The sequence below is a fragment of the Epinephelus lanceolatus genome, chromosome 23 (genome assembly GCF_041903045.1).
Source record: "Epinephelus lanceolatus isolate andai-2023 chromosome 23, ASM4190304v1, whole genome shotgun sequence".
NCBI lineage: Eukaryota > Metazoa > Chordata > Actinopteri > Perciformes > Serranidae > Epinephelus > Epinephelus lanceolatus.
Genome location: NC_135756.1, coordinates 21,139,849 through 21,164,705, shown reverse-complemented (window position 1 = coordinate 21,164,705; position 24,857 = coordinate 21,139,849). Strand labels below are relative to the sequence as shown.

At 42.6% G+C, this 24,857-nt stretch overlaps 2 protein-coding genes across 4 annotated transcripts in view; both read right to left on the bottom strand.

Moving 5' to 3' along the window:
- LOC117249027 (uncharacterized) overlaps positions 1 to 15,263 on the bottom strand; it is a 49,222-nt gene extending 33,959 nt beyond the window's left edge. The window contains exons 1-11 of one of the 2 annotated variants that reach the window (XM_078165070.1): positions 14,829 to 15,263; positions 11,800 to 12,192; positions 9,186 to 9,539; positions 8,733 to 9,098; positions 8,027 to 8,229; positions 7,832 to 7,939; positions 6,122 to 6,214; positions 4,357 to 4,467; positions 3,531 to 3,654; positions 2,153 to 2,413; positions 1,806 to 1,976 (exon numbers count right to left, since the gene is read on the bottom strand). In XM_078165070.1, coding sequence (XP_078021196.1) covers positions 1,806 to 1,976; positions 2,153 to 2,413; positions 3,531 to 3,654; positions 4,357 to 4,467; positions 6,122 to 6,214; positions 7,832 to 7,939; positions 8,027 to 8,229; positions 8,733 to 9,098; positions 9,186 to 9,539; positions 11,800 to 12,192; positions 14,829 to 15,171 — 2,527 coding nt within the window. In that variant the 5' untranslated portion in view covers positions 15,172 to 15,263. Of the gene's footprint in view, positions 1 to 297; positions 1,977 to 2,152; positions 2,414 to 3,530; positions 3,655 to 4,356; positions 4,468 to 6,121; positions 6,215 to 7,831; positions 7,940 to 8,026; positions 8,230 to 8,732; positions 9,099 to 9,185; positions 9,540 to 11,799; positions 12,193 to 14,828 lie in introns of those variants that run through there. The other variant, XM_033614352.2, reaches the window with a different exon arrangement.
- A 511-nt stretch (positions 15,264 to 15,774) lies between these two features.
- On the bottom strand, positions 15,775 to 24,718 carry LOC117248950 (uncharacterized). Of its 2 annotated transcripts, none has more exons than XM_033614205.2 (7): positions 24,511 to 24,718; positions 21,875 to 22,083; positions 20,058 to 20,150; positions 19,826 to 19,918; positions 19,555 to 19,665; positions 18,445 to 18,568; positions 15,775 to 18,331 (listed from the first exon to the last, which is right to left on the bottom strand). In XM_033614205.2, the coding sequence occupies exons 1-7, from the start codon at positions 24,533 to 24,535 to the stop codon at positions 16,656 to 16,658; spliced, it is 2,331 nt and encodes a 776-aa protein (XP_033470096.1). In that variant the 5' UTR covers positions 24,536 to 24,718; the 3' UTR covers positions 15,775 to 16,655. The 2 variants fall into 2 exon arrangements, with proteins under 2 accessions (XP_033470096.1, XP_078021226.1); XM_078165100.1 differs by having other exon boundaries at positions 19,826 to 19,915; positions 24,511 to 24,715.
- Positions 24,719 to 24,857: the final 139 nt, after the last annotated feature.

Genomic DNA, 24,857 nt, shown 5'->3' with positions numbered 1-24,857 from the left:
AATTCCAACTATTTGATTGACACCTACTTGGCACTTCCCTGTCCTCTCCACAGCCTACAATAGCCAACAAGAGCCTGTGTTAAAGGAAAGGCCTGCCTCTCTTCTCAGGTTACAGAGCCAGACAATATCAAGCGCTTAGTTCAATGACTGATGGGTCTTGTAGCCAATGAAACTCCTGACCTGGAGAGGAGGTTTTTAACCAGTTATTGTCAGTATAGACCCTTAAAAATTACATAAATGAAAAAGAAATGGGTCTTTCGTAAAAAATTTAGGTTGTGTTATTCCTGTCTTTGTTGATTTGTTTTTTTTTACTCTTCATTACACATTCAGTACATTGTTTGGAATGTACATTTGTAAACTGTTTATTTTCTTTGATATTGCTATCTTGGACTAGGTAATTGGACTAGGAATTTACTTTGGGTATGCCTTAATTAGGCATTTTAGGTGAATTCTACAGGAATAGTAAGAGGTAAACATCTTCCTTCTATTGATACTGGTGTAAAATAAACTGAACAAATACAATTATATGTGGTTGCGTAGTTCATTTCTGTGTCAATACACATTTATTTTGGGGAGATAAACAAGCAGTGATCTTTAAAGCCCAGATCAGACCAAAGATTCACGATGAGATGAATCCGCTTTAGAACGTTGCAGAGAAAAGTTGCAGCGGTGTGAACTGGCCATCTGAGCTCGGCTCAAGCTGACTGATGGTTTAACCTTTCAAATCGCAGGCGGCCGGTTTAAAGCAAGACACCTGTTTCTACAGCTTGTAGTGAAGTCTGCTGGTCAAGTCGAAATGACCGCAGACAATGTGTTCGCGTGTTTGTCAATCAATATTCTTTTACCACCGCTACCACCACCAACGTCTAGACCCTGGGGGGTTTCCCCGAATTCATCACCCTTCTTAAAGCACACCATCTCGAAGGGGTCTAACGCCAAAGACTTTTCACATTTTCACTCTCATGTGCACATGCTAATAAAAATGAGTCTCTCCTCTCCAAACACAAGTATGATGCTGAATATATCAAACCGTATGGACCTTGAACTAATGACTAAGGAGAAATCTGGACCCTGTGGCTGGACCAGATGGGAACCAGTGGTTTAAATCATTATGACAAACAATGATTTTACACTTCTTACATTAAACACCAGCTACTACTTTCAATTGTGTGTTTCAGCATGCATTTTAAAAGTTTCTTCTTGCCTGAATATTTTACCACACTTCAAACACTGGAAGGACTTCTTGTTTGAGTGGATCCTCATATGCTTTTTCTGCGCGTACAAAGTCTGAAAGGATTTCGGACACAGTAAACACCTGTACGGAGTCTCTCCAGTATGTTTGCGCATATGAACTGTCAACAGGCACTTTGCTATGAAACCATTCCCACAGTGTTTGCATGTGTACGGACGCTCCCCTGTGTGAAGCCTCATGTGGAGCCTTAACTCTCCGGAGGAGAGAAATGCCTTCCCGCATTCTGTACACAGATAGTTCTTTTCTCCTCTGTGCATCCGCATGTGTCTCGCCAGGTGCTGGATTGAAGTCTTCCCACAAATCTGACATTTGTAGCGTCGGTCTCCCGTGTGTATGCGAACATGCCAACCAAGGCTGTATGAGGATCTGAAGCCCCGGCCACAGTGCGAACACAAATATGGCGTCTCGCCTGTGTGAATCCGGTGGTGCACATCCAGAGACGCTTTGGAGTAGTACTTTTTCCCGCACTTGTCGCATTGGAATGGCAGTGTGTGTGTTTTTCTGTGGCTGTTCAGGGTTGACACATCCTTGAAGACCTTCCCACAATACTCACAAGTGTTTGTTGTGCTCCTCATCTCATTGGCTGTCGTGGGTTCTTTAGACTGAAATCGGTTGGGTTCCTGATGCGCCTGTCTGATGTGCTGCAGAAGACCTGACACATGGCTGTCGGAGTAGAGACACAAAGAGCAGGTGTGCACTCTTAAAGGCGTATGACTGTTTAAATCTGAAAGAGACAAAATAATGAGGAGATTTAGATTACAGATTTTTCCAAGTTCCCTAATTTTCCCAATCTTTAAATTACTACTAGAGTTATACAAACAAATGTACATAATATGAATATGGAAATTCAATGAGGAAGCAATTATTTTCAATGGTGTCCATAATTGGATACGGCCATACTTGAGCACTCTGCAGCTGTCAGGTCATCCTCCTGTTCTTCTTTGAACTTAAGGTCTTCACCTCCTTCACTATAGTCCTCCAGAGTTGGTTTATCACCCATTTGGTTTTCCTCAACAGCCTCCTCATCCTTGCTATAATCAAACTCTTCTTCATCTGCATCACCTAAGGACACTTCCTGTTGCTCCGAAGCGAGCTGCAACGAGTTTGGTTTGTGAGGAAGAGACAGTCTCGGCAAAAACATTTCCTGAGTTTGAGAGTGTCCTGTGAGGAGAGACAGGAAACCAATTAGAATCGAGAGTTAGCTGCAAACACGCAATAATGTTGAGGTGTACTTTAAAGAACTAGCAGTGACACGCAGACTGTTGCCTCGACCAAAAAGTTGTACATGAACACACTGCAAAGACTACAGGCAACGGCCAATTAGCACATATGTTCTGCGCCAACGTGAGAGGAAGTACCTCTCCATACCAGCAGGGGGCAGTAGTCTGTATTTGTAATTTATTTTTTAAAAAAAAAGGGCAAACGAAAAAACCGACAGGACAGACTGAAGACACAACAACACAAAATAGTCTTACTAATAAAACAAGTTTGTTCTGATCTTTAGTTGTGTTTGCTTACCTCACTTCAGTTTCTTCTTCTTATTCACAGACGGGCTCCACCGTCTCCAACATCAATTCAAAATGCTGAATCAGCCAAAAAAAGCTGACAGGGCTGACTAGCAGAGGTGGGAGTAAGTCACACATGTGCAAGTCATAAGTCATAATCTCCAATCAAGTCTAAATCTCCAAATCTTGAGCAAGTCCCAAGTCACTGTGGTGAAAATCATTTAGTATTATTAGTTACTTTTACGAGTGAAGGATTTAAATACTTCCTCTCCTGCTCCAAACCTCACTTATCAATATCTAGAAAAATCAAAATATTAAATAAAAAAAGTCAAGTCCTTTCAAGTCATCTGTCTCAAGTCATGAATACCATGTCAAAGTCAAGTCGAGTATTTCATCAGTGTTAATCAAGCAAGTCTCACGTCCTCCAGGTTTGCAACTCAAGCTGGGCTCAAGTCAAGTCATGTGATTCGAGTCCCCCACCTCTGCTGCCAACGGTGCACTTCACACTGCAAAAACTAAGGCGACAGACACTCACTGATGGCCTGACATTGACCGACGCCTGACTGTTGACTAACATATCAACATCCCACTGCTGTGATATTACAGACTCATAAGTTTCAAATATATAAAATATCACTCGAAATGCAAACTCTGCCATCACATTTGAAATCAGTAAATGTTCCAAGAAATCTTAACATTGAGAATAACTGGTTGGTTTAGGGCAGCTGAGTGTATTTAGTTGTTTTTATTTAACACTGTATAAGGTGACTTACGTTTGTCTGCGCCTCCTGACTGTTGCTGGTGGAAGTGCAGCAGCACCTTCAGCTGCTCTGGTTCCAAAGCCAGCTGTCCACATTCCTCTATGACAGAGGGGGCAGTGCTGAGCCACTCTGCGGTCTATAACATGTATGCAAAACACATCATAAACATGTGCTGCACAGGTAACAAAAAGACCATGTTTAAACAACAATATCAATCATTTCTTGGTTCTTTATTTAGTATCTTGCTTCGTAACAGTTACTTTGACAAAAAACTATTGTGTGATCAAATCTTACATTTATGTATTCAGCGTATTCTCTGATAAGAAAAAGTGATATGGGCCTATAGTTAATATACAAGTGCACGTCACACACTGACTGAGCTGCCTGTTAATGACGCTGTGGGCTAATGGGCATGTAGCGACTTCCATGTTTCAGATGATACGTCATGTTTGTAGTCGACCAATGAAGATGAGTTTACATAACACCTTGGGTTCGTCCTTCACCTTCTCAAAATGATCCCACACTTTGGATTTCCTGCCTGATATGTTATTAACTAGCCTGTGGAATAACCGCAGGTACCAGCCCTGGAAATTAACGTGACTCCTGTCTTACTGCTGAGCGTGGACACTTCCAGTCTGTCCTTTCAAATTAAATTCCCACATGGTCCAGTCATAAAGGTTTTGATTTATTTTGACAAGGAGCAGCTCCTAATAGAGCTTCATGGTTTTGAAATCTTGCTGACTAATGACCTTTTTGGACAACTAATGTTTGATCGACTAATGTTTGGTCGACTATTAGGGGGCAGCCCTAGTGTTTATCACTTAAAAATGTTCAGTACCTGTTTAATATCCGGTACAGGCAAAAGATTATCCAGTTTAGAGATGAACTTCCATATAAATGTGTGCAGAGTGGCCTCGTACTCCTGGCCATAGTGGATGGGGAAGACCTCCTGGGAAAAAAACACACACACACAGCAGTTTTTATGCTACATCCACACTATTACATTTTTAAAGCAAAACTATTCAGAATCAGAATCAGAATCAGAAATACTTTATTGATCCCTGAGGGGAAATTATTTATGTTACAGGTGCTCCTTGAGAGGAAAGATACATGAAAATATAAGAAATTTAAACAATAGTATTAACAAATATATAGTTAAATAAAAAGGAATTATCAACAAACATAAACGTAAATAAATAAATAAATAAATATATATATATATATATATATATATATATATATATATATATATATATATATATATATATATACATACATATATATATATATTGTAAACAAAATTTACACAAACAGAATATATACAGTCAGGGTGAATGGGGTTATTGCACAAGTTAAATTAAATTATTGCAGTGTGTGAAAGTCTCAGGGCCACTCAGAGGGAGGAGTTGTACAGTTTGATGGCCACAGGCAGGAATGATTTCCTGTGGCGCTCAGTGGTACATCTTGGTGGTATGAGTCTCCCACTGAAAGTACTCTTGTGCCTGACCAGCACATGGTGGAGTGGGTGTGAGACATTGTCCAAGACAGTTCGTAGCTTAGACAGCATCCTCCTCTCTGACACCACCATCAGAGAGTCACACTCCGTTCCCACAACGTCACTGGCCTTGCGGATCAGTTTGTTGAGTCTGTTGGCGTCCGCCACCCTCAGCCTGCTGCCCCAGCACACAACAGCATAGAGGACAGCACTGGCCACCACAGACTCATAGAAAATCCTCAGCATAGTCCGGCAGATGTTGAAGGACCTCAGTCGCCTCAGAAAATAGAGACGGCTCTGGCCCTTCCTGTAGAGAGCGTTAGTGTTCTTAACCCAGTCCAGTTTACTGTCAATGTGTACCCCCCAGGTACTTATAGTCCTCTACAATGTCCACACTGACCCCTTGGATGGAAACAGGGGTCACCGGTGTCTTGGTCCTCCTCAGATCCACAGCCAGTTCCTTTGTCTTTGCCACGTTGAGCTGCAGATGGTTCTGCTCACACCATGTGACAAAGGTATCCACAACAGCCCTGTACTCATCCTCATCACCCTTGGTGATACATCCAACTATAGCAGAGTCATCAGAAAACTTCTGAAGATGGCAGGTCTCAGTGCAATAGCTGAAGTCCGTGGTGTAGAGGGTGAAGAGGAAGGGAGAGAGGACAGTCCCCTGCGGGGCCCCGGTATTGCTGACCACTGTCTGACACACAGCGTTGCAAGCGCACATACTGTGGTCTGCCAGTTACACCGGTTACACCTAGCGTCCACGCTACTAGTCCTAAAACAGAGAACTCTGGAAATGCTGCTGACCCTGTTTCAGTTTGAAAACTTTGGGCTGGTGTTTTAGCCTGGATGGATGGAAACGGAGATGTTTGAATACAATGACGTAGACACTCCAATTTGCTTCCTGTAGGACCCTACATACATATTTTTTGTGACTTTATCTTGCTTGTGTGTTATGGGTAAGATCGGAGCTACCTGACTCATTTCATCCATCTTAATAATGACTGACAAAAGTATCAATACTACAACACAAGTCAGTATCAATTAAACAGCCCATCATCAGACACAGCTTCAGTTATGGCGATAGTGTTAGTGAATATCTCACCTTGAAAAACATCTCTCTCTCCTCAGTGTCCTCCAGCAGGATGTGAACAACATCCACAAAGTTTGACTTTGAATTTTCCAACTCCTCCAACTCCTGTGAAGTGTCAAAAGCAAACAAACAAAAATAATGGAACAATGAATATGTTTATTTCAAAAGAATGACTTAAGGTCCCTTTTGACCAATCAACAAGATTCATCGTTAATTCCAAGGTTCATTTAAATTAGCATCACTGCTTCATGCCAAAACACAGAGATGTTAGCTATAAGGAAAATCATCAGTCTTATATTGTTTTTCATCATATGTGTATTTGTATGGGAGCTGATCTTGTACATCACGTGAGGGTCAAAGGGTGGCTCATCTCATGTCATCAGACCTATCTCCACAGTGCCAGCTCTAGAATCACCTATTATACATTAAAAGTCATGTGTCACTGTGTAATTCAACTGTTGCACATTGAGGTGAAGCTTGACTATACTTTTGTTCTGGAGGAGCTGGAATATGACAGAAGCTCATGTGAAGTGGAACAAATCGGTACATTAGTGAAGTCAGTGTCACTGGTACACGCCGCTGACAGAGTTAAATACGTGTGGCACATCAACTCCGGCTGGCTGTGTCACAAAACGAATCAATATCAGACACCAGATTCCTGTGAGACAGAGTCTGTGCTTTTCCAAGGTGCGTTCATAAGTTGTTTTTTCATTGTAGATCTTTTTAACAATTCACCTCAAACAAAAAAGTAGGCATGCCTTATTGCATGATCTAAATCTTCACCAAAATGTGCCATTTTCAGCATGTAGGTTGTTAGCTCTGAGGTGATTGTTGTTGTTTCCCAGAGCAAAGGGAATTTGGAAATGGTAATGCGCAGATGGGAGAATGCTTGCCCCAATGGCAGGCTTATAGCCACAGTCTACATCTGGTGAGTCAGACTAATTAATAGCTGACAGACCAGCAAACTAAATACATCAACTCTTATTAAGTTAAGAGAAGTAGAGGAGCCTGCTGGTGTCTGTAACAGCGGGAAGAGAGTGGCTGCACAGGCCACCTACCAGGTACAAAAGCATGATGTAGGGCGCCACTTGTAGAGTCGCCTAAATTAAAATAAAGAGTCCTGAATTTGAACATTCAGTAACACAAGAAAATAAATTAAGATCTATCAAAATGGCTCAGCAGTACTGTCTCTTCCTGCATCTTCACTTAAAAGCGACGCAAGGAAACATCAATTAAACATCAAGGAGAAATCTGCCTGGACTGAAATCCCAAGGGAATGACGGAGGCATGGGGTCCATCCTGAGCGTTAGATGGAAGGAGATGATTGCCTCGAGCAAAGTGAGGTGCAGACCCATAGCTGATGCTCCTAATGATCTCTCAAAGGACTTAAAGGGTTAAAAGGGGAATGCTACTTAATTTGGACTTTGAAGATTCAGCCTTTGACCTCACAAAGTTCAGCAACCTTTCCCTTCTGTCTCCTGCAGGAACAACAGAGGAGCTTGTCCTAACATGTGACAACAGCAGGGCAGGGAGACAGGAAAAGTTCACGCAGAAAAAATATTCCCATTTAAAGCTCCACTGCAAAATATTCTTATTATTAATAGTGGATCAGCTGAAGCTTTGTCATATGAAAGCGGTGTTTTTGCTGCAGATCCAACTGAGAACCAACTCACCGCTCTGTAGCTCTATGCTGGTTTCAGCTCAGTATTCCTGAAAACATACCTGCTGATCACAGGTGGAGACCATGGCGAGGTTTTGAATGACCTCCAGGTGAGGCTGAATGTTCAGCAGGTGGGCTGTGCTCTCACTGCGACACAATTCCAACACCATCTGAAAGAGACGCCACTTGTATATTGTTATAAAGCAAGTGCTCGGTAAGTCAGTTTTGGGTGTCTTGTGATGTTTGATGTGTCTTACCCTCGCCCTCAGTCTGAGCAGGAGCTGCACTTTCTCTTTGGGCGTCAGCAACTCTGGAGCCAGCTCTGTCACCAGCCTCACCAGCTCCTCCACCTTTCCATAATGTGGCACATTACAGCACTGCACCACTTGCCAGGCAAAGGCACACATCAGACGCAGGGTTGGAACCAGGAGACACAGTGAAGACAAGGACAAGCGGCAACCTGAAAATGGGACAGGAAGGCATGTAATGACACTATCTAAAATGACAGGAAGTATAGATATCTGTGAGCAAACTGCCATCAAGCAATCAATAGTCAATAATGGAGTTGACTGGAAAATAAAAATCAGATATTTTTCCCTCATCATCTCATCATATATGAAAGAAACCTCAGTGGCACTGTGTTGGAGAAATTGTGGAAAAACTGGGGATAACACACGTATTTTTGGGACTGCCCAATAATTCAGGGGTTTTGGGGAAGTGTTAAGAAAGACATTGACAAAATCATCAAGGTAGATGTCCCGCTAGACACTGATATTTCTGTTAGGAGTTATACCTAAAGATAGATATAGCAAGGATCAGAGGTATACACTGAGGATACCCCTAGTGATTGCCAAGAAAATGCTAACAATGAACTAGAAAGATGCAAAACCACCAACTATAACCCAGTGGACACAGAGACTCACAGGTGTAAGCCACAGTGAAGTACAACAGTAGCTTATTTACCTGAGTCTTCCTCTGTTTCAGGAAGGTCTTGCTGTGATGTCTGCACAAACGTAGGGGCTGAATCCACGTCTTCAGCTTCTGCTTCACGGCTAAGGACTTTATCCAGAATGATGAACCACCTGCTTTTCTGCTTTTTAAGGTCATTCTGTTCCTTTACCAGTCTGTACTGGTGTTTCAACGTTTTTATTTTTGTCCTGCATTGTCTGGAGGTCTTATCGAAGCCGTAAGTGGCCAGCTCAGCGCTTAACTCAGCGAACACTCTTTCATTTCTGTGAGCTGATCGAAGCTGTTTCTGGGTACTCTCCTTTGCCCATCGGGTGACCAGCACTTTGATTTCATCTGATGTCCAAATAGCCGGTGACATATCTGTTGAAAGCATAGCAACACAGTTAATACAGTGAAAGCTCTCAAAGTTACAGATAAACCTGTTTTGTCACTGGGTTTTAAACAGACCATTTGTTGGCTGGTGTTCTGGTGATTTAGCTTTTGTCAGTACAGCAGATGAATCCACCTCTGTAGAAGTCTCTCCCCTGGGGCCAAGGACACTATCCAAGATAGCAAACCAGTCGTTTCTAACGTCCCCACATGGTTCTGCTTTCTTCATTCTTCTGTACTCCTCTTTAAGTTTATCTACTTTAAGACTGCACTGTTGTGGTGTCTTGTTAAACCCTACCAGTGCCAGTTCACTGCTGAGGTACATGAAGACTTGATTGCTTGTTGCTGAGGTGAAAAGCTGTTTCTGAATGTTTGGTTGAGCCCAGAGGGTCATCAGCACTTGGACTTCATCAGGGAACCACTGGGGTTCATCTGTGAAGGTACAAAAAGCAAACAAAAGGAAAGGTAAATAGAAGATTCATTCATTAATTTTCCATAACTGCTGGAGCCTATCCCAGTTGACATTGGGCGAGAGGCGGGGTACACCTTGGAAAGGTCACCAGACTATCACAGGGCTGACACATAAAGACAAACAACCATTCACACTCACATTCACACCTACGGAGTCACATTTAGAGTCACCAAACACTGCATGTCTTTGGACTGTTGGAGGAAGCCGGAGTACCCTGAGAAAACCCACGCTGACACAGAGAGAACATGACTCCGCACAGAAGGGCTCCCCCACCCCGGGTTTGAACCAGCAACCCTCTTGCTGTGACGTGACAATACGACCACTGTATCACCGCTCTGCCCTCTTTAATTATGTAATGACTAATAACAGTACTTAATTTGTAAAATTAGAAGTAGGGGAACACTTTGGGCCTCCGAGAGAGCAGTGTTCCCCCACTCCCAAAAGTGGGGGAACACTTTTTAAAACGGCACCCGAGCCGCCTCACTGTGCAACTCCGAATGGAATGGTTGTGACATCTAGTGTTGTCACGGTACCAAAATTGGGACCCAAGGTACGATACCAGTGAAAGTATCACGGTTCTGAGTAGTATCACGATACCACAGCAAAAATGAGGCAGATGTGCCTTTTGTCATTTCTAAAAAGATAAATCACTTTTCTATAATACATCAATGATATTTCAATAGAATAAATTACTTATTGACTTATTCATACTTCAAAAACAGCATCAATAAGTGATTAACATAGGGGGGATTGAAATAAAATAAATAAATAAAATAAAAATCAACCAGCCACCCTCCTCCCCTGACAAGTAAAGAACAGTCCCTTCATAAGTAAAGAACAGTCCCTAAAGTGCGGTGAGGTTTGTGGACCGTTACCTGCCACAAAGAGAGAAATGTGAACGGCTTGTTTCTCCTCTGACACAACACATACCTGTGTGCCGCCACAGCTCGGTCGGCCAGGTACTACTGGGCAGTCATGACGCCAACGAAAGAGGAAATTAGGCTACTGGACCTGGAGTCGGACTTCTCTGTCGCCAGTAAGCCGTTATCTTGCGCCGCGGAGCCGCCGTAGGCTATTTGACCGCCGTATTCCCGTCTGTGACCCCCGTTTAACCCACAACTGGCAGGATTCGCCTTTCGTTTCTGCTGCTGGTTGAAATCTGTACTCACACAGCGTGCTGAATGATTTATTTTGCTTGCACAAAACTATTTTTAGTCGCAAATGTGAGTAAAATGCTCACACGTAGAGCTCTGTGGAAAACAAATCACTGCCGACAAGTAAAAAGAAATAAATAATAACTCAAAGATACTCACGTCTGGAAAATAAACCACTACAGCAGCATATTGAGTGCCAGGTGGCCAGCACGCGCTGTTATTGGACGGCGCATGGACACTCATCCTCTTGTGAATGGACTTTGAACCTATCCCACAGTAGTGGTATGTGAGGCACCGTAGTATTATGGTACTCCACTCTGCAACACTAGTGACATCAGCCAATACTGTATGTAGTTTTTAGATGTGAAAAGTTCTAGACCCATGCAAATTAGTTTGCACCAGGGCCTTTTCTGAAAAGATCCTGGTATGTGTTCCAGTACGTTCTGGCTCAAATTAAGCACTGACTAATAAGATAATCATGCAGGGTTCCCCTACATTTTCACGGACAAAATTTCAAAACTTCTCCCTGGCTTTTTAAGGGTCCAATTTTAACATTTGTTTTTCTCGCCCCAGTTGCTCAGCATTTTTCGAACATAGCAGATTCAAACTCCATGAACCCTGAACATTGGAGTAGCAGGGGACTTTTATTATGACTAAATTAATGGATGCCTTAAAAATTCAACAGAATACATCATTTAAAATGTTTGATGAACCCCAAGCCCCCCATTTCATATGTGTCCCTGCCCCTGATGTTAACACGAACCTACGCTCTTGTATCTGTGAGATAACTCAGAGGTTGAAACCACCCCGACAATGCCCCTGAAGGCTTCTCTGATCTGGTGAAGTATATAACAACATGTAATATAGAAAAAGAGGAGAGCTGAGGCTGGTAAAAAGTTCCCATAAAAAAAGCTGTTCCTGCACTGTATTATGTGTCCAACACATCAAACTTCCCATGTTCCCATATGTGTTCTCTAGCAACACCTGCTGTAGCTTGTCTGAAATTGCATACATCAAAAATATGCAAGCAAAACAGAAAATAATCTATCTAGACTTTTCTTCTTACCATCAGCGTCCACATCCAGGGCAGACGGTGAGGGACTGAGCAGTGAGGGCTCTGTGAAGGAGGCCTCTGTTGTTCCTGAACGCCTCGCTGCTGCAGCCTTGGGACTGAGGACTTCATCGATGATGGCAAACCATACACTTTTATGGGAGCTGTGGCTTCCAATCTTGTATTCACCGGTTTGGATTCTCTTGTACTCCTGCTTCAGTTTTTTGATTTTCTCCCGGCACTGCTTTGGCTCCTTGTTGAATCCGAGCGATGCTAGTTTAGCACTGACGCCGGCATAAATTTCATTATTCCTCGTGTTGAGGAGAAGCTCTTCTTGAACAGTGGGGTTTGCCCAAAGTCTCAACAATGCTTGGACCTCTTTATTTGACCAATGGCCCAAGGACGTGTCTGTGGAAGCAGTAGATCAAGTCATAACAGTAGATAAGCTGTGTACATTTTTAGAAGGCAATGCATTTAAGAAGAATTGATGTAGTGAGTTCACAAGTGAAGGTGGTGTTCTACAACCACTTCAGTATGCCTCGTTTGCACCAAGCAGTCCGGTTTGGTTCAGTTCAGTTCAGTACTCGACGGTTATTTTTCCGTTCCCATTGTGTTAAGTTGTGGATGGTACCAACAGAACCGTCTAATTTTCATCACCCCTCTGGTGGGGTTCCGAGCACGAGGGTCAATAGAAAACTAACCATAACTATAAAATAAAAGGATGTTTTAAGCATTTAAAAGATGTATGTGAATGTTAATCAACATATATTCTAATCCTCCCTTGGAGAAAAAACAAGGTAGAGCGTCTTTCCAGCGCGCTCGGGCACCACAACACCATTGCTCTTGCTCGAAAAGGACTCAATGCACAAACATGCTATTTTTAAATATCCTACTGAGAGACTCTCACTCCAGCCTGTTCTTTTTTGTTCTAAAAATGTCAGCATGTGACCCTGTTCCATTGACGATAAACGAGGTGCAGACATCCCTCTGTATTACCTTTGAAAAGGAAATGCAAAGGAGAGCTGGACAGAGCAGTGAGTGACAACAACCCCACCTCAGTGTAAGGGTACTGTCTGCGGTGGACAGATCTAGGTACACGTCCTTAGAGGTCACTTACCGTACTATACCATAAGTTTTTGGTGGAAACGGGAGGAATTCTAAACAGCATTTTGTCTCTGTCAATTAACCTATTTTTGCTCACACTGTATCCATTGAAAGACTTTATTTAGGAGCTTTTGACTGAGTGCAGGGTCTGCCTTAAAAAAATACAACACTCATACCCTTTTTCCATTGTCACTCTTGGCCGCGCCAAGTAAAGCCAGGCCACGCCGATTTGTGTTTCCATTGTCAGTTAAGACAGAGCGTGCCACGCCAAGCTGCACCGGAGATGGACCTTTCTCAAAAGTGGGTCCAAAGGCCGGGCCACCCGCCCACAAGTGGGTAGCAGTGACCTCACGCCAACCACAGCCAACCCCCGACCCCGACTCCCCCTGAAACAAGCATGTGTGTGTTGCGAGACTCTACTCTTCTCTGTCTGCAGGAGATCAGAGACAAAGGTGTTTTTTTACAGTCTTTTGTAGCTTCTAACTGAATCTCTGTGGTTTGGAGTTTAGTTTCTCTCCTGCGTCCTATTTTTACTTTAGATATCTGCTTTATTTTACTGTTTCATCTTCCCTATCAGCCGTATTAGACGTTGTGTGAAGTTGCTGCTTTAAAACTCAACATTTCTTCAGCTCACCTCCAACAGGTAAACTTCTTTTACCTGCCCTACTGTTGAATAACACGTGCAACAAAAATAACAGGGGACAGCCGTGGATCAGCCCTCTGCTTTTAAACATCATCACTTAAGACAAGACATCATCAATTTAAGATGCACCTTCAAGAAGGTAGGCCTGTTCTAATGAAAATGCAAGGCCCTGTTGTGCTGGGCTGAGGGCCCAAACCAAGCCAAGCCAACCCATGACTGTTGAAAAGGGGTATCAGTCATCACTGAGTCACTTGTTTAGTTTAAAAGACAACTTCAAAGTAATCATGAATGCCAGTCATTAATAAACTACTGGTTGTATAAATGTACTTTCATTTATACCATGCCGTGGTCCTGTCAAATGCCTCCTGCTGCTGCTATCATTAGTCATACTTCTACTGTTATTATACACATATGATTACTGGCACATATGTATACTATCATATATTAATATATACTTTCAACATATTGTACCACAATAGCCAGAACTATAATATTATTACTTTCATTAATGTTGTTGTAAGCTACTGTCATTACCGTCTGTCCTGCATCTCTCTCTCTCTCTCTCTCTCTCTCTCTCTCTCTCTCTTTGTCTCATTGCGTCATACGGATTACTGTTAATTTATCATGTTGATCTGTTCTGTACGACATCTATTGCATGTCTGGAAGAGGGATCCCTCCTCAGTTGCTCTTCCTGGGGTTTCAACCGTTTTTTTCCCCCGTTAAAGGGGTTTTTTGGGGAGTTTTTCCTTATCCGCTGTGAGGGTCCAAGGGACAGAGGGATGTCGTATGCTGTAAAGCCCTGTGAGGCAAATTGTAATTTGTGATATTGGGTTTTATAAATAAAATTGATTGATTGATATCTTTTCTTTTTTAAATTCAAAGAACCCAACTGGTGGTGTAAATGTTTTACATAAGACAACGTATAAAAGAGAAAGCGAGAAAGTGCAGCTGGTACCAGTGTATACTGCAGAAAAAGAGCATTGAAACAGATTAAAATATTAATTTGCCTTTATTCTTTATATTTTAATACATCTGCACAAGACAACCTTGACAAGTGAGGTGTTTTTATTGGATGGACGATGAAAAAATAATCATAAGACTCATTTTACATTGTGTATTTTGCATTGTATGTAGTGTGTTTTCTACTGTTTGTGTTTACCTATTGATAAACTGCAGCTAGGTGAAAGCAAACTTTAAGTTTGACACTTGTGTTTGTCTGTACATGGTCCCTGACATATTTGATTTCTGCTAAAAACCTGATTGAACAATAAACTAAGGTGAATTTATGGTTGCTTACCTGTTTCCATGTCTGAGTTGCCAAGTTGTGTAATGTGTGTCATAGCTGGCTTTTCACTCATGACAGTCTCCATTTGGTTGTACCACTTGAAGGTCTGTGTGTTGGCCCCGTCTGTCTCAACCTGCTGTTTTATTCTATTGTATTCTTGTTTAAGCTTCTTTATCTTCTCCCTGCACTGCTTCCCAGAGCGAATCATCCCCATGGCTGCCAGCCTACCTGACACTTCCCTGTATACTTTCTCATTTCTGAACGATTCCTCCAGGCTGCGCTGTATTTTCTCCTCCGACCACACTGAGATAAGCGCCTGAGTCTCGTCATTAGTCCACCTCGCCAGAGGCTCCATGTCCTTTTCCTTATTTTTGCTTTAAATCTGACAAAAACTGAGAAGTTAGTAGCTGGTGAATGTTTACTTTTTTTCAAAATGGCGCCCCTTCAGCTAGAAATGACCCGCCTCACTCTGCGTTACTCTGCCTCTGATTGGCTAACCCTTACCTTAACCTTAGCCAATCGCACTTTTCTGTCTAAAACTAACCAATCCAAACAATGAAGGCAAAAAGTACTAGCCAATCAGAGTGAGAGGAGGGCGGGTCATGTGTTCCTAACCTGTAGAATGCAGCTGGCTTGGTTGAGGGCGGGCGGTGACGGCGGTTGAGTCCAGAGACGTTGTAATAGCACTGAAAGCTTGACAACGGTTTAGCTCGCACAGCAGGGGAAAGGCGTGCCGTGCCGTGCCAGTGGAAATGGGCTATTTTATGTTGTACTGGTTTCGCCAAATACACGTTATCAATAGTTAAACGGATACAGCGACCACGAAAAATGGCATCGTTTCCGACATGAACATCTACTTTTAACTGCTTAAAATGTCTATGTAAAGTTATCGCTGACCAAACCCTTATTTAGGTCTGATTCCGGGGTTCATGATAAAAAGCCAGTAAGACAACAGCCATTTTCTATGTGCATTTATTTTTCTGCAAAACATCAAAAAACCAAAAAGAATATTATAGAACAGCTTAATGGCATGTATACATGGCTGCTCACAATATGATAATATGAGAGAGAAGATTTACAGCACACAACTGCATAATGTATTGTGCTCAAGTTAAATTAAAATTCTCATATTTTAGGCTAGTTCAACACCATCGGAGCAACAACACTGCATCTACTGCTGGGAAAAAAAATGAAATCCTAATAAACACAAATGAGCCTATTGTCACTAAAACAAAAGCAGTGTAGTTGCAGTGTTTACAGTTCAGGGTTACATAAAAAAACGTGTGGTAAAAGTAGTTTTGGATCTCTACATTGCCACAAAGATATGGTAACAAAGATTAAAATGTTTCCTAGGGACACTACGACATTTCATTACATAGCAGACAAATGATCACATGCACTGAAATATTTTTACTGTATTGTTTACATGGTTTCTTAAATGTTCACTACATTCAGGTAGTATATTTGCAAAATTTAAACCTATAGTAGATTCTTTTTTTTTTTTTTTTTATGAGATGATCACCAAAACTGCTCTACTGATTACACCTTACACCTCTCAGGATGTGACCGCTTAGGGTGACCTCATTTCCTAAACTAATTTTGTCGCATCACCTCATTATATGGAAAAACTGATGTACAGTAAAACAGTGGGTTTTGTTAGTTGGGATGCTCCGTCATGGTGACATGATCTCCACCACAGAATTGAAAATGACATGGTTCAAAGGGTCAGTAATGCAGTAGCTATCCAAATTAGCTAACTATAATTGAATCAGTGATTAGCATCAGCCCTAACACCGCTAATCAGAGCATCTTTATTTAATACAAAATATGTTTCCTTGATTAATAATCGTCACCGCTACCCTCATCTTCCTCATCATACTTCCTCTTGAGGGAGTGCTTCTTGTGCTTACCCCTGTGTCTCCGTTTACCGGAGAAGTCGGGGTTAGCCTCCCTCGTGTGCATCTGCTCGTGCTTCTTCAAAAGGCCAGGGACTGAGAATCCTTTCCCGCACGTGTCGCACGTCCAGGGCTTCTTGCACGTGTGAGTCCTTTTGTGGACGTTCAGATGTGACGCCAACTTGTAGGTCTTGCCGCACACGTCGCAGCTGAACGGGCGCTCGTTGGTGTGTAGCCTTATGTGGACCTTCAGATTCCCGACCTGGGTGAAGGTCTTTTCACATATGGAGCACCGGTAGGGCCTCTCCCTGGTGTGGATCCTTAGGTGAACCCTCAGGCAGTACTTGCTGGAGAACTTCTTTTGGCAAATGGGGCACGGGATCTTCGCTTTGGGCACATGGTCTTGCTGGTGCCTCTTCAGGTCAGACAAATAGACGAAGGTCTTCCCACACTGGGAGCAGAGATACTGGCGGTCGCCGATGTGGTAGCCCATGTGTCTCTTCAACAAGCTGGGGACAAGGAATCTCTTTCCGCAGCGCTCGCACATGTGAGGGCGGTCTCTGGTGTGCCAGCGTTCGTGGTTCGACAGCTTGAAGGCTGTTGGGAAGCTTTTGTTGCAGTGCTTGCAGGGGAACGTCATCTGGCTCGTGTGGCACTCCATGTGTCTTTTGAAGTAGGTGGACTGCGTGAAGCCCTTGTTGCAGATGTCGCAGTAGAAGGGCTTTTGGCCACTGTGGGCCAGCATGTGCTTCGTCAAGCTCTGCAATTTGACGAAACACTTCCCGCACTGGCCGCAGGCGTAAGGACGCATGGTGCTGTGGGTCTTCAGATGGTTGTTGAGGAACGCCTGTGTTCTGAAGCCTTTGTTGCACGCTGTGCACACAAACGGCTTCTCTCCTGTGTGAATGCGCTCATGATCCATTAGCTTGGACTGATAAGGGAAGGTCTTGTCGCACACGGGGCAGGTGAATCTGTCAGCTGGAGGTCTGATTTGCTTTTTTCTTCTTATACTCGGCTTTGTGTATTCCCCTGCAGTCAACCTGGGTGGAGGAAGTGGTGGCAGGGCTGGGAGTGATAGCGAGTTAGTGGCTATCTGTGACACCCACTGATGCAATGTGACTCGCTGAGTCTGGGGCTTTTGGCCATCTTTTGTTCCTGCGTTCTGCATGGTGGAAGCAGTTTTGATCGGCATTTGAACTACCCGGAAAGGGATGGATTTCAAAGGAAGTGGCTGTGGTTCTGGTTTATTTGGTGCTGCATTTTCCCCTTCGCTCAGTTGAGTTGTGGCAGGCTGTTCCTCCTCGCAGCTCTTCTCTTGTAGCACATTCTCCCTCTGAGCTGTTGCTGCGACACTCTTTTCCTTGTCGGCACTGCCATCAGCTGTTTTAAGACTGTATCGCCCTCTCCCCTGTGGTCCAGTAGCAGCGTCTGCTGGGCTGTCAGAGTCATCTGACATCACTCCCAAGTCTTCAGTGTCACTGAGTGAGGCTGGGCTTGATTCGTTGACGGTGACCTCTAACCGCTTTGGTGATTCTGGCGGTGGCTGTGGTGGTTCGGCTGGTTTGGGCCGGAAGGCTAGTGAGGCGAACACACAGTCGCCCACTGAGGACGAGATGGTTGCTGCACAAATGGAGAAGGCTTTGTCAAATTCATTTTACTGTATTGAATGATTTTATAAAATGATTTTCTTAGTATGTTTCATCACATGCTCTTACAGACATCCTAAAATATACCTTTAACACCAAGGAGTCCCTTGGCCTGCTGGTGCAGCAGGAGAGCCTTCATGTCCCCACTGCTGGGCATGAAGCCTCCGCAAGCCTCCAGGACAGATGGATCTGCTGAGATCATGGCACCGAGCTGAGGTAGAGAGGCAGTGAATGTTAACACTGAATGAGTTAAAAGAATTCTTCACCCACAAAATGACTATTTGTATATTAATAAGTCGTGTCGTGTTAGTTTGAATTCGTGAAGAAAACTTTGTTTTTCTCGCATGCCTCCATGGAAGAGGCTAGATATTGATTTATTGAGAACAACCTTTGCCAACAGTAGAACTATATCAAAACATCCGTTTACAAACTCACACACAACTCGTGGAGTATAATCGAAGTCTCATTTATCCAGTCGTATGCTGGTACCTCCGAAACACATGCATTTTCACTAAAACAATTAAATCTGAACTGAAAGTGGAACATATCTATACTCTTTTCAGACTTAAATATGTTTATTTGTAATACGTTTTTTTTTTTTGTGAAAATCCATGTGCTTGTGAAGTGCTGAGCATATGACTGAATAAATGAGACTTGGATTATACTGCATGAGTCGTGTGAGAGTTTGTAAACAGATGTTTTGATATAGTTTCACTGTTGTTAAATGTGGACTGCAATCAATCAATACATCAGTATAACCCTATTTGCACCGAGCAGTACAGTTCAGTTCAGCTCAGTATGCATTTTTCCATTTCCACTGTGAAAAGTTGTGGATGGTACCAATGGAACCGTTCCATACCATCCCCATTTTTGGTCCGCCCTCTGTTGGGGTACCTTACTGGTTTGATGCTTCATTCCAATAAGGCCTTAAGTGTCAGGAGATACACGGACTTTAATGTAATGTACTGTAATGTGTTGTGTTGTTGATCACCCACAGAGAAATTCTGTCTTTGCTTTGGCCGTTCTATAAAGATAAACTAGAAATAGACCATGGAGCTGGGAGGAACTCTGTGCCCTTCTCAAGCATTTTGCCACTGAAGTGGAGTCGACAAAAAGTTACTTCCTGTCTCCAATCAGCAGCCCACCGTGCTGTCACCAGATTAAATGTCAAAATGCAATGACAGTGCACGCGCGTACCTGGGAGAGATTTGGTACAGGGAGAAGCTGCTCCAGCTTGCACACCAGACCTGCAGTTAGAGCCTGCAGCGCTGTATCGAACTTTGTGCCATACTGAACAGGGAACACTTCCTGCAGAGAGGGAAAATGTTGAAAGTGTGAGGACCAAACACTGATATTTGGATTTAACTCAAACATAATGTTTTAATGTTGCCAAATCTAAATCAACAGCAAGTGTCTATTTAAAAGACACCCAACAACTCAAATACCACATTGAGACAGATATGGATACCTGGAAGAAGCGCTTCCTCTCAGCAGGATTTTTAAGTAGACTCTGGACCAGCACCATGAAGTTTGTTTGAGATTTCTCCACTTCTAAGTCCTTCTATAATACAGGAAACACTGTAACTCAGGTTAACTTCACACTTTAGGATTCTAGAGTCTAGGATCCAAAATAACCACAAGCACCATTTAAAAAAAGGTACAACTGTGTGTTTCTCAGGAGGACAATTTTCCATTCTTACCCCTGAAGCTGCAGACACTTTCAACTTATTTATGAGAGTTTGAATGGCCTTGAAATCTGGTGGGCCGTCTTTGTGAAGCAAATCCAAAATGATCTAAAGTGCGAGAAAACACAGTCATAACATGACAGGATTACAGTCGTAACACAAACCATATCATACATAAAAATTAAGTAAATGTTCCGTGTGTGTGTCTGTGTGTGTGGGAGCAGGTGCTGACCCCAGCCTGGGGCGAAACACCACACGTTATAAATGACATAAAAATGCAGTGTGAGACCTTGAAGTTATGTTATTCACGCAATTAATGTGTACTAATTCAAATTCAGCTCAGTGTGAGAGTCCTTTGTATTTTGCTATTGTTTATGCCTCATGGTGTTTCACTGCGGACGGGGCCAGGCCCCTGCTCGGAAGACAGACAAACAGCTTCACTGCCAGTGCAACAAAAGCATGATGAGCAAAAAGCCAGGAAGAGTTTTTTCAATGTAATCTGCATACGTACAGACGACAAAACTCAGGCAAAGGCTGCACCGACGCAACAAACAGTGGAGGACACTTTTTAAAGGAGATAGAAAGTCCCTCGACAGACTGACAAGGCCAAAAAGATTGATGAGAGGGTTTCTTATTTTGTAGAAAACCCCCCAAAAAGAACAAGCTTGGATCCAGGGATTTTTGCAGTCATTCAGTTGTCAAGCATAAACGTTGGATTAGGGATGTCAGTGGTTAACCATTAACCGATAAACTGCTATTAGTATTTTTGAGCGGTTACAAATGCTACTCTCCAGTTTATGGCACAATGCACCACCAGCATCCGGTCAAGGCTCTTCAGTGAAGGCTGGGATAATGTCTTTGACCCTATGGGAGTAATGGGCTATGACACATGCGCAGTTTAACTGGAGCTATGATGTTGGAGGATTACAGTAGACAGCACTAGAAAAAAAGGGACAGTGTCTGCTCAGGTGTGATTTGCTGGCGATAATTGCTGAAGAGCCCAGAGCAGGCATGGCTGGTGTTAGTTAACCAGTGGAGACAGGAGGGTGGGCAGTGGCCACTATGCATGTTAACGTGGCTATCTATCTGTCAGCTAAGCCCACACAAAATAAAAAAGACATTTACATTAGAAAACATTAAAATTTCACCACCTCTAAATGGGTATTTGAAATGCAGTGCTAGACTAAAAGAAAATGCCTTGTTTATTTCACATCATTTTGCTTTTTTCTTCTTAAAAAAATTAACAGGTTATGGGTGTCGGGCTATCAGAAGCACAATTAACCAAAACTGACATCCAAACACTGGACTGATTTTAATAACTTTAAAGTAGCAACTTAAAGTGTACAACTAGGAAAACTAAAGTATCAGACTGGGACTTGGAATCTGCAGATACTCAATATCAAATGACTTGGATAGGGGTCATGGGCAAAACAACTTTGTGGGGACATCTATAATAGTTTATTTCTTTCTCAAACACAATATCAAAGATGAGAATTTTGAGGGCCCAACTTCTGCAGAGTGAATGAGGTTAACAACATATAGATACAAGGATGGAAGCTATAGCTTAAAATGCTTTTATTGTTCTTGATGTCTGGTTTGTAGACATATGGAGTTCATCAACATAATGTGAACAACTGCTTTGATGTTGAGAAACCTTTAGGGGCACATATTATGAACTGAATGCCCTTTAAGAAGCCTGGAGAGCACACGAATCACAGGCTCAGTGTGATGGAGGTCTGTCGCGACTAAATTCAGTCTTTTGATATCTGCTGCTACACACACACACACACACACACACACACACACACACACAATAGATGACAAACTCTCACCCTAGCTCTCAACCCCAAGATGAGCTGGGCAGTCTGCTTGAAGCTTATGAGGTCAGGAACAGTCTGCGTCACCATGGTCACAAACTCCTCCACTTTCCCGTAGTGCTTCACATTTCTCTGCCGTATGACCTGCCATATGTAGGAGTAGGTCAGCTGCAGAGGGGAAGACAGCAAGCGAAGGGAGGACAGGGAAAGGGAACCTCCGACACCTGTGTAGAAAATAACATCAAATATTGAGTCAGAATGTAATAAAAGTTAACGGCATGTTCATGTTAAGTAGGCTAAGTTTCATGCCTAGAGGTCTTTGATGTCACTGTATTATAGATTTTTTTAAATAAATAAGTTCTTATAGGCCTATTTCCTTTTAAATATACTTTATTAATCCTAGAGGGGAAATCATTTTTTCCCTCTGTTGTCATACACACACAGGCCCTAAACACACACGCACAAACAGGACCTGTACATGTATTAAATGGAGAGATGACGGAGCAAGGGGGCTGCCACGGACAGGCGCCCTGAGCAGTTGGGGGTTCGGTGCCTTGCTCAAGGGCACCTTGGCAATGCTCAGGAAGCTAACTGGCACCTCACCAGCTACCAGTCCACACTCCATATTTGGTCTGGACAGGGACTTGAATTGGCGACCCTCCGGTTCCAAACCCAAGTCCCTATAGACTGAGCTACTGCTGCCCCAAAGTCTGTGCAATCTTGCCCAATGTTCATTGTGACATAAAATACGACTTTTTTGGTCCAGTGGAAAAGTTTAACAATCTACATATTTCGGGCATGTCCAAAGTCCACCCCAGGCTGTCAACAGGTATCACACACTTTTTTCAGACCTTGTCATGATCATTTTTGTCCAAATTTAAGACTAATATTTGGACAAATAATATTTTTCTTATTCAAGCACTGTAGGTAAGTATAAAGGTGAGAGGTACATATTTATGGTTATTGAGTGAGTTTGGTTAGTTTACATTTTGCTAAGTGTAAGTATGAATGAAAATGACAGTATTAGCTTCAGTGGTAGGTGTTAAGATTTGTAACATCAGAAATGTGGACTTTCATGCAGAAGAGATCAACAAAAAAAGATAAATTAGATCAAATATTTGTAGCAATTAAGACCTCACAATTTACAATTTAAGACTATTTAATGACTTATAAGGCCTTATATTTAAAAACTGAATTCAAGACTTTTTAAAACTCCTTAGGGACGTGCAGACACCCTGCAGACAAGGAGCCTGTGGACCGATTTAAAACAGCATGTAGCCTGTCTGTCTTTTCACTACTTGGCCTTACTGGGATTTTTTTGATAACCAATATGATGCGAGAGGCGGCTGGCTTTAAGGTATTTTCACATTACCTAATCTGGACCCCATTCAGAAAAGTTTGGACACCCCCGAAATACTTCAAATGTTGACAAAATTTCTAGTGGTACACACGCAAAACGATGAACATACAGTATATTATCGTAAACGTTTCTATTTGGTTTACCTTGAAAAAAGCTTGGTTATTTGTCCTTTGATTGGACGTGGTGAATGAGTTGAGTGTTATTTTTTAAAAAGAAATGTTACCAATTATTTTAAGATTTCACACTAAAGCGTCTAACAATTCAAAGACCCGTTCAAGACACATTTTAACCAAATTTAAGACAGATTTTTGGACAAATTATGTTTTACTTATTAAAGCATCGCAGGTAAGTGGTAGCCTATATTTGTGGCTTTGTGCAGAGGTAAATGACATGTAGGAATATGGTTATTAGAGTGAGTTAAGTCAATTTATATTTTGCCAACAGGTATGTGTGAAGTAAAATGACAGTATTAGAGTGTTTTAAATATCTGTAACATTAGACATATGGACTTTTACATAGAAAGGCTTCACTTGTTGAATTGATAAATGAAATTAGACAAAATGTTTGTAGTCGTTAAGACCTCACAAATTTAAGACTATTTAATGACTTTTAAGGCCTTATTGTTGTAACACTGAGCTTTTTAATGACCAGTTAGACTTTGTGTTTCAGCCTCACTGCAGTGTAACTCACCTAACTGCCCTTCATTAACAACGTAAATCTCCCCCTCTATCAGTGATCACGATAAGAACCTTTGTAAACCGTGGGTGTGTGTTCCACACAAACTAACCAACAGCACACCAGCTTGAGTAGGTGGAGCCAACAGCCACTGTAGGGGGCGCTGCAGTGCTAAGGCACGCTTTAATAGCTGCAGACAGGCTGCAAAGAGGTTGGACGTGTGCACATTTGCGTGTGCATGTTCAGTGGTGAAGAGAATGAGCGGCAAACAGCATCCGAGTTAAATTCAAACTTTAAGTAGGGCTGTTTAATGCTCCTAGTGGGTGTCATCGTGGCTGTTGTGACACGATGCAGCTGCCGAGCAGGACATCCGGAGGGAGGGATGGTTTAATTTGAAATTAAGCAGCCCGGGCTGTCCCTGCTGAAGCTTATTAGCTAGCCAACCACCAAACATCGCCAAAATACCCGAAGACACTTAGCTACACGCACGTTAACCTGCGATTAAACGCAAACAGCTAGTTATCGGCAACAGATGGCTTCCGCTGGACCTCATTTTGTGAGCACGGCTCTCGGCGGCAGCTACTGTTAGCTTGCTAACGTTAGCTTGGCAACTTACCTGCGGTGTCAGACCGTTTGTCCATTCTGTACCCGGGGCGGGTCGCTAATTCATACGTTAATCAACCGAATACACGAAAAAACAGGCAATGTTGCAGTTTACCCCGAAATATAACGTTTAAAAGTATTTAACCGTCTTTCTCCGGACAGTCAAGCCAGGAAGAATCATGGCGACCGGAGTATAGCTGCTTTCCAAAACAAAAGTCTCGGCGTTTCCGGCGGATGTTCCTATACAAAATAAGAGCACGGTCTTTAAAATTTGAATTGTAGGAGCCAAAAAACAGAGAAAAGCAGTCGTCTCTGTGAATTATGATGGTTATAACTTTGTTTATGATGTTTTTAAATACA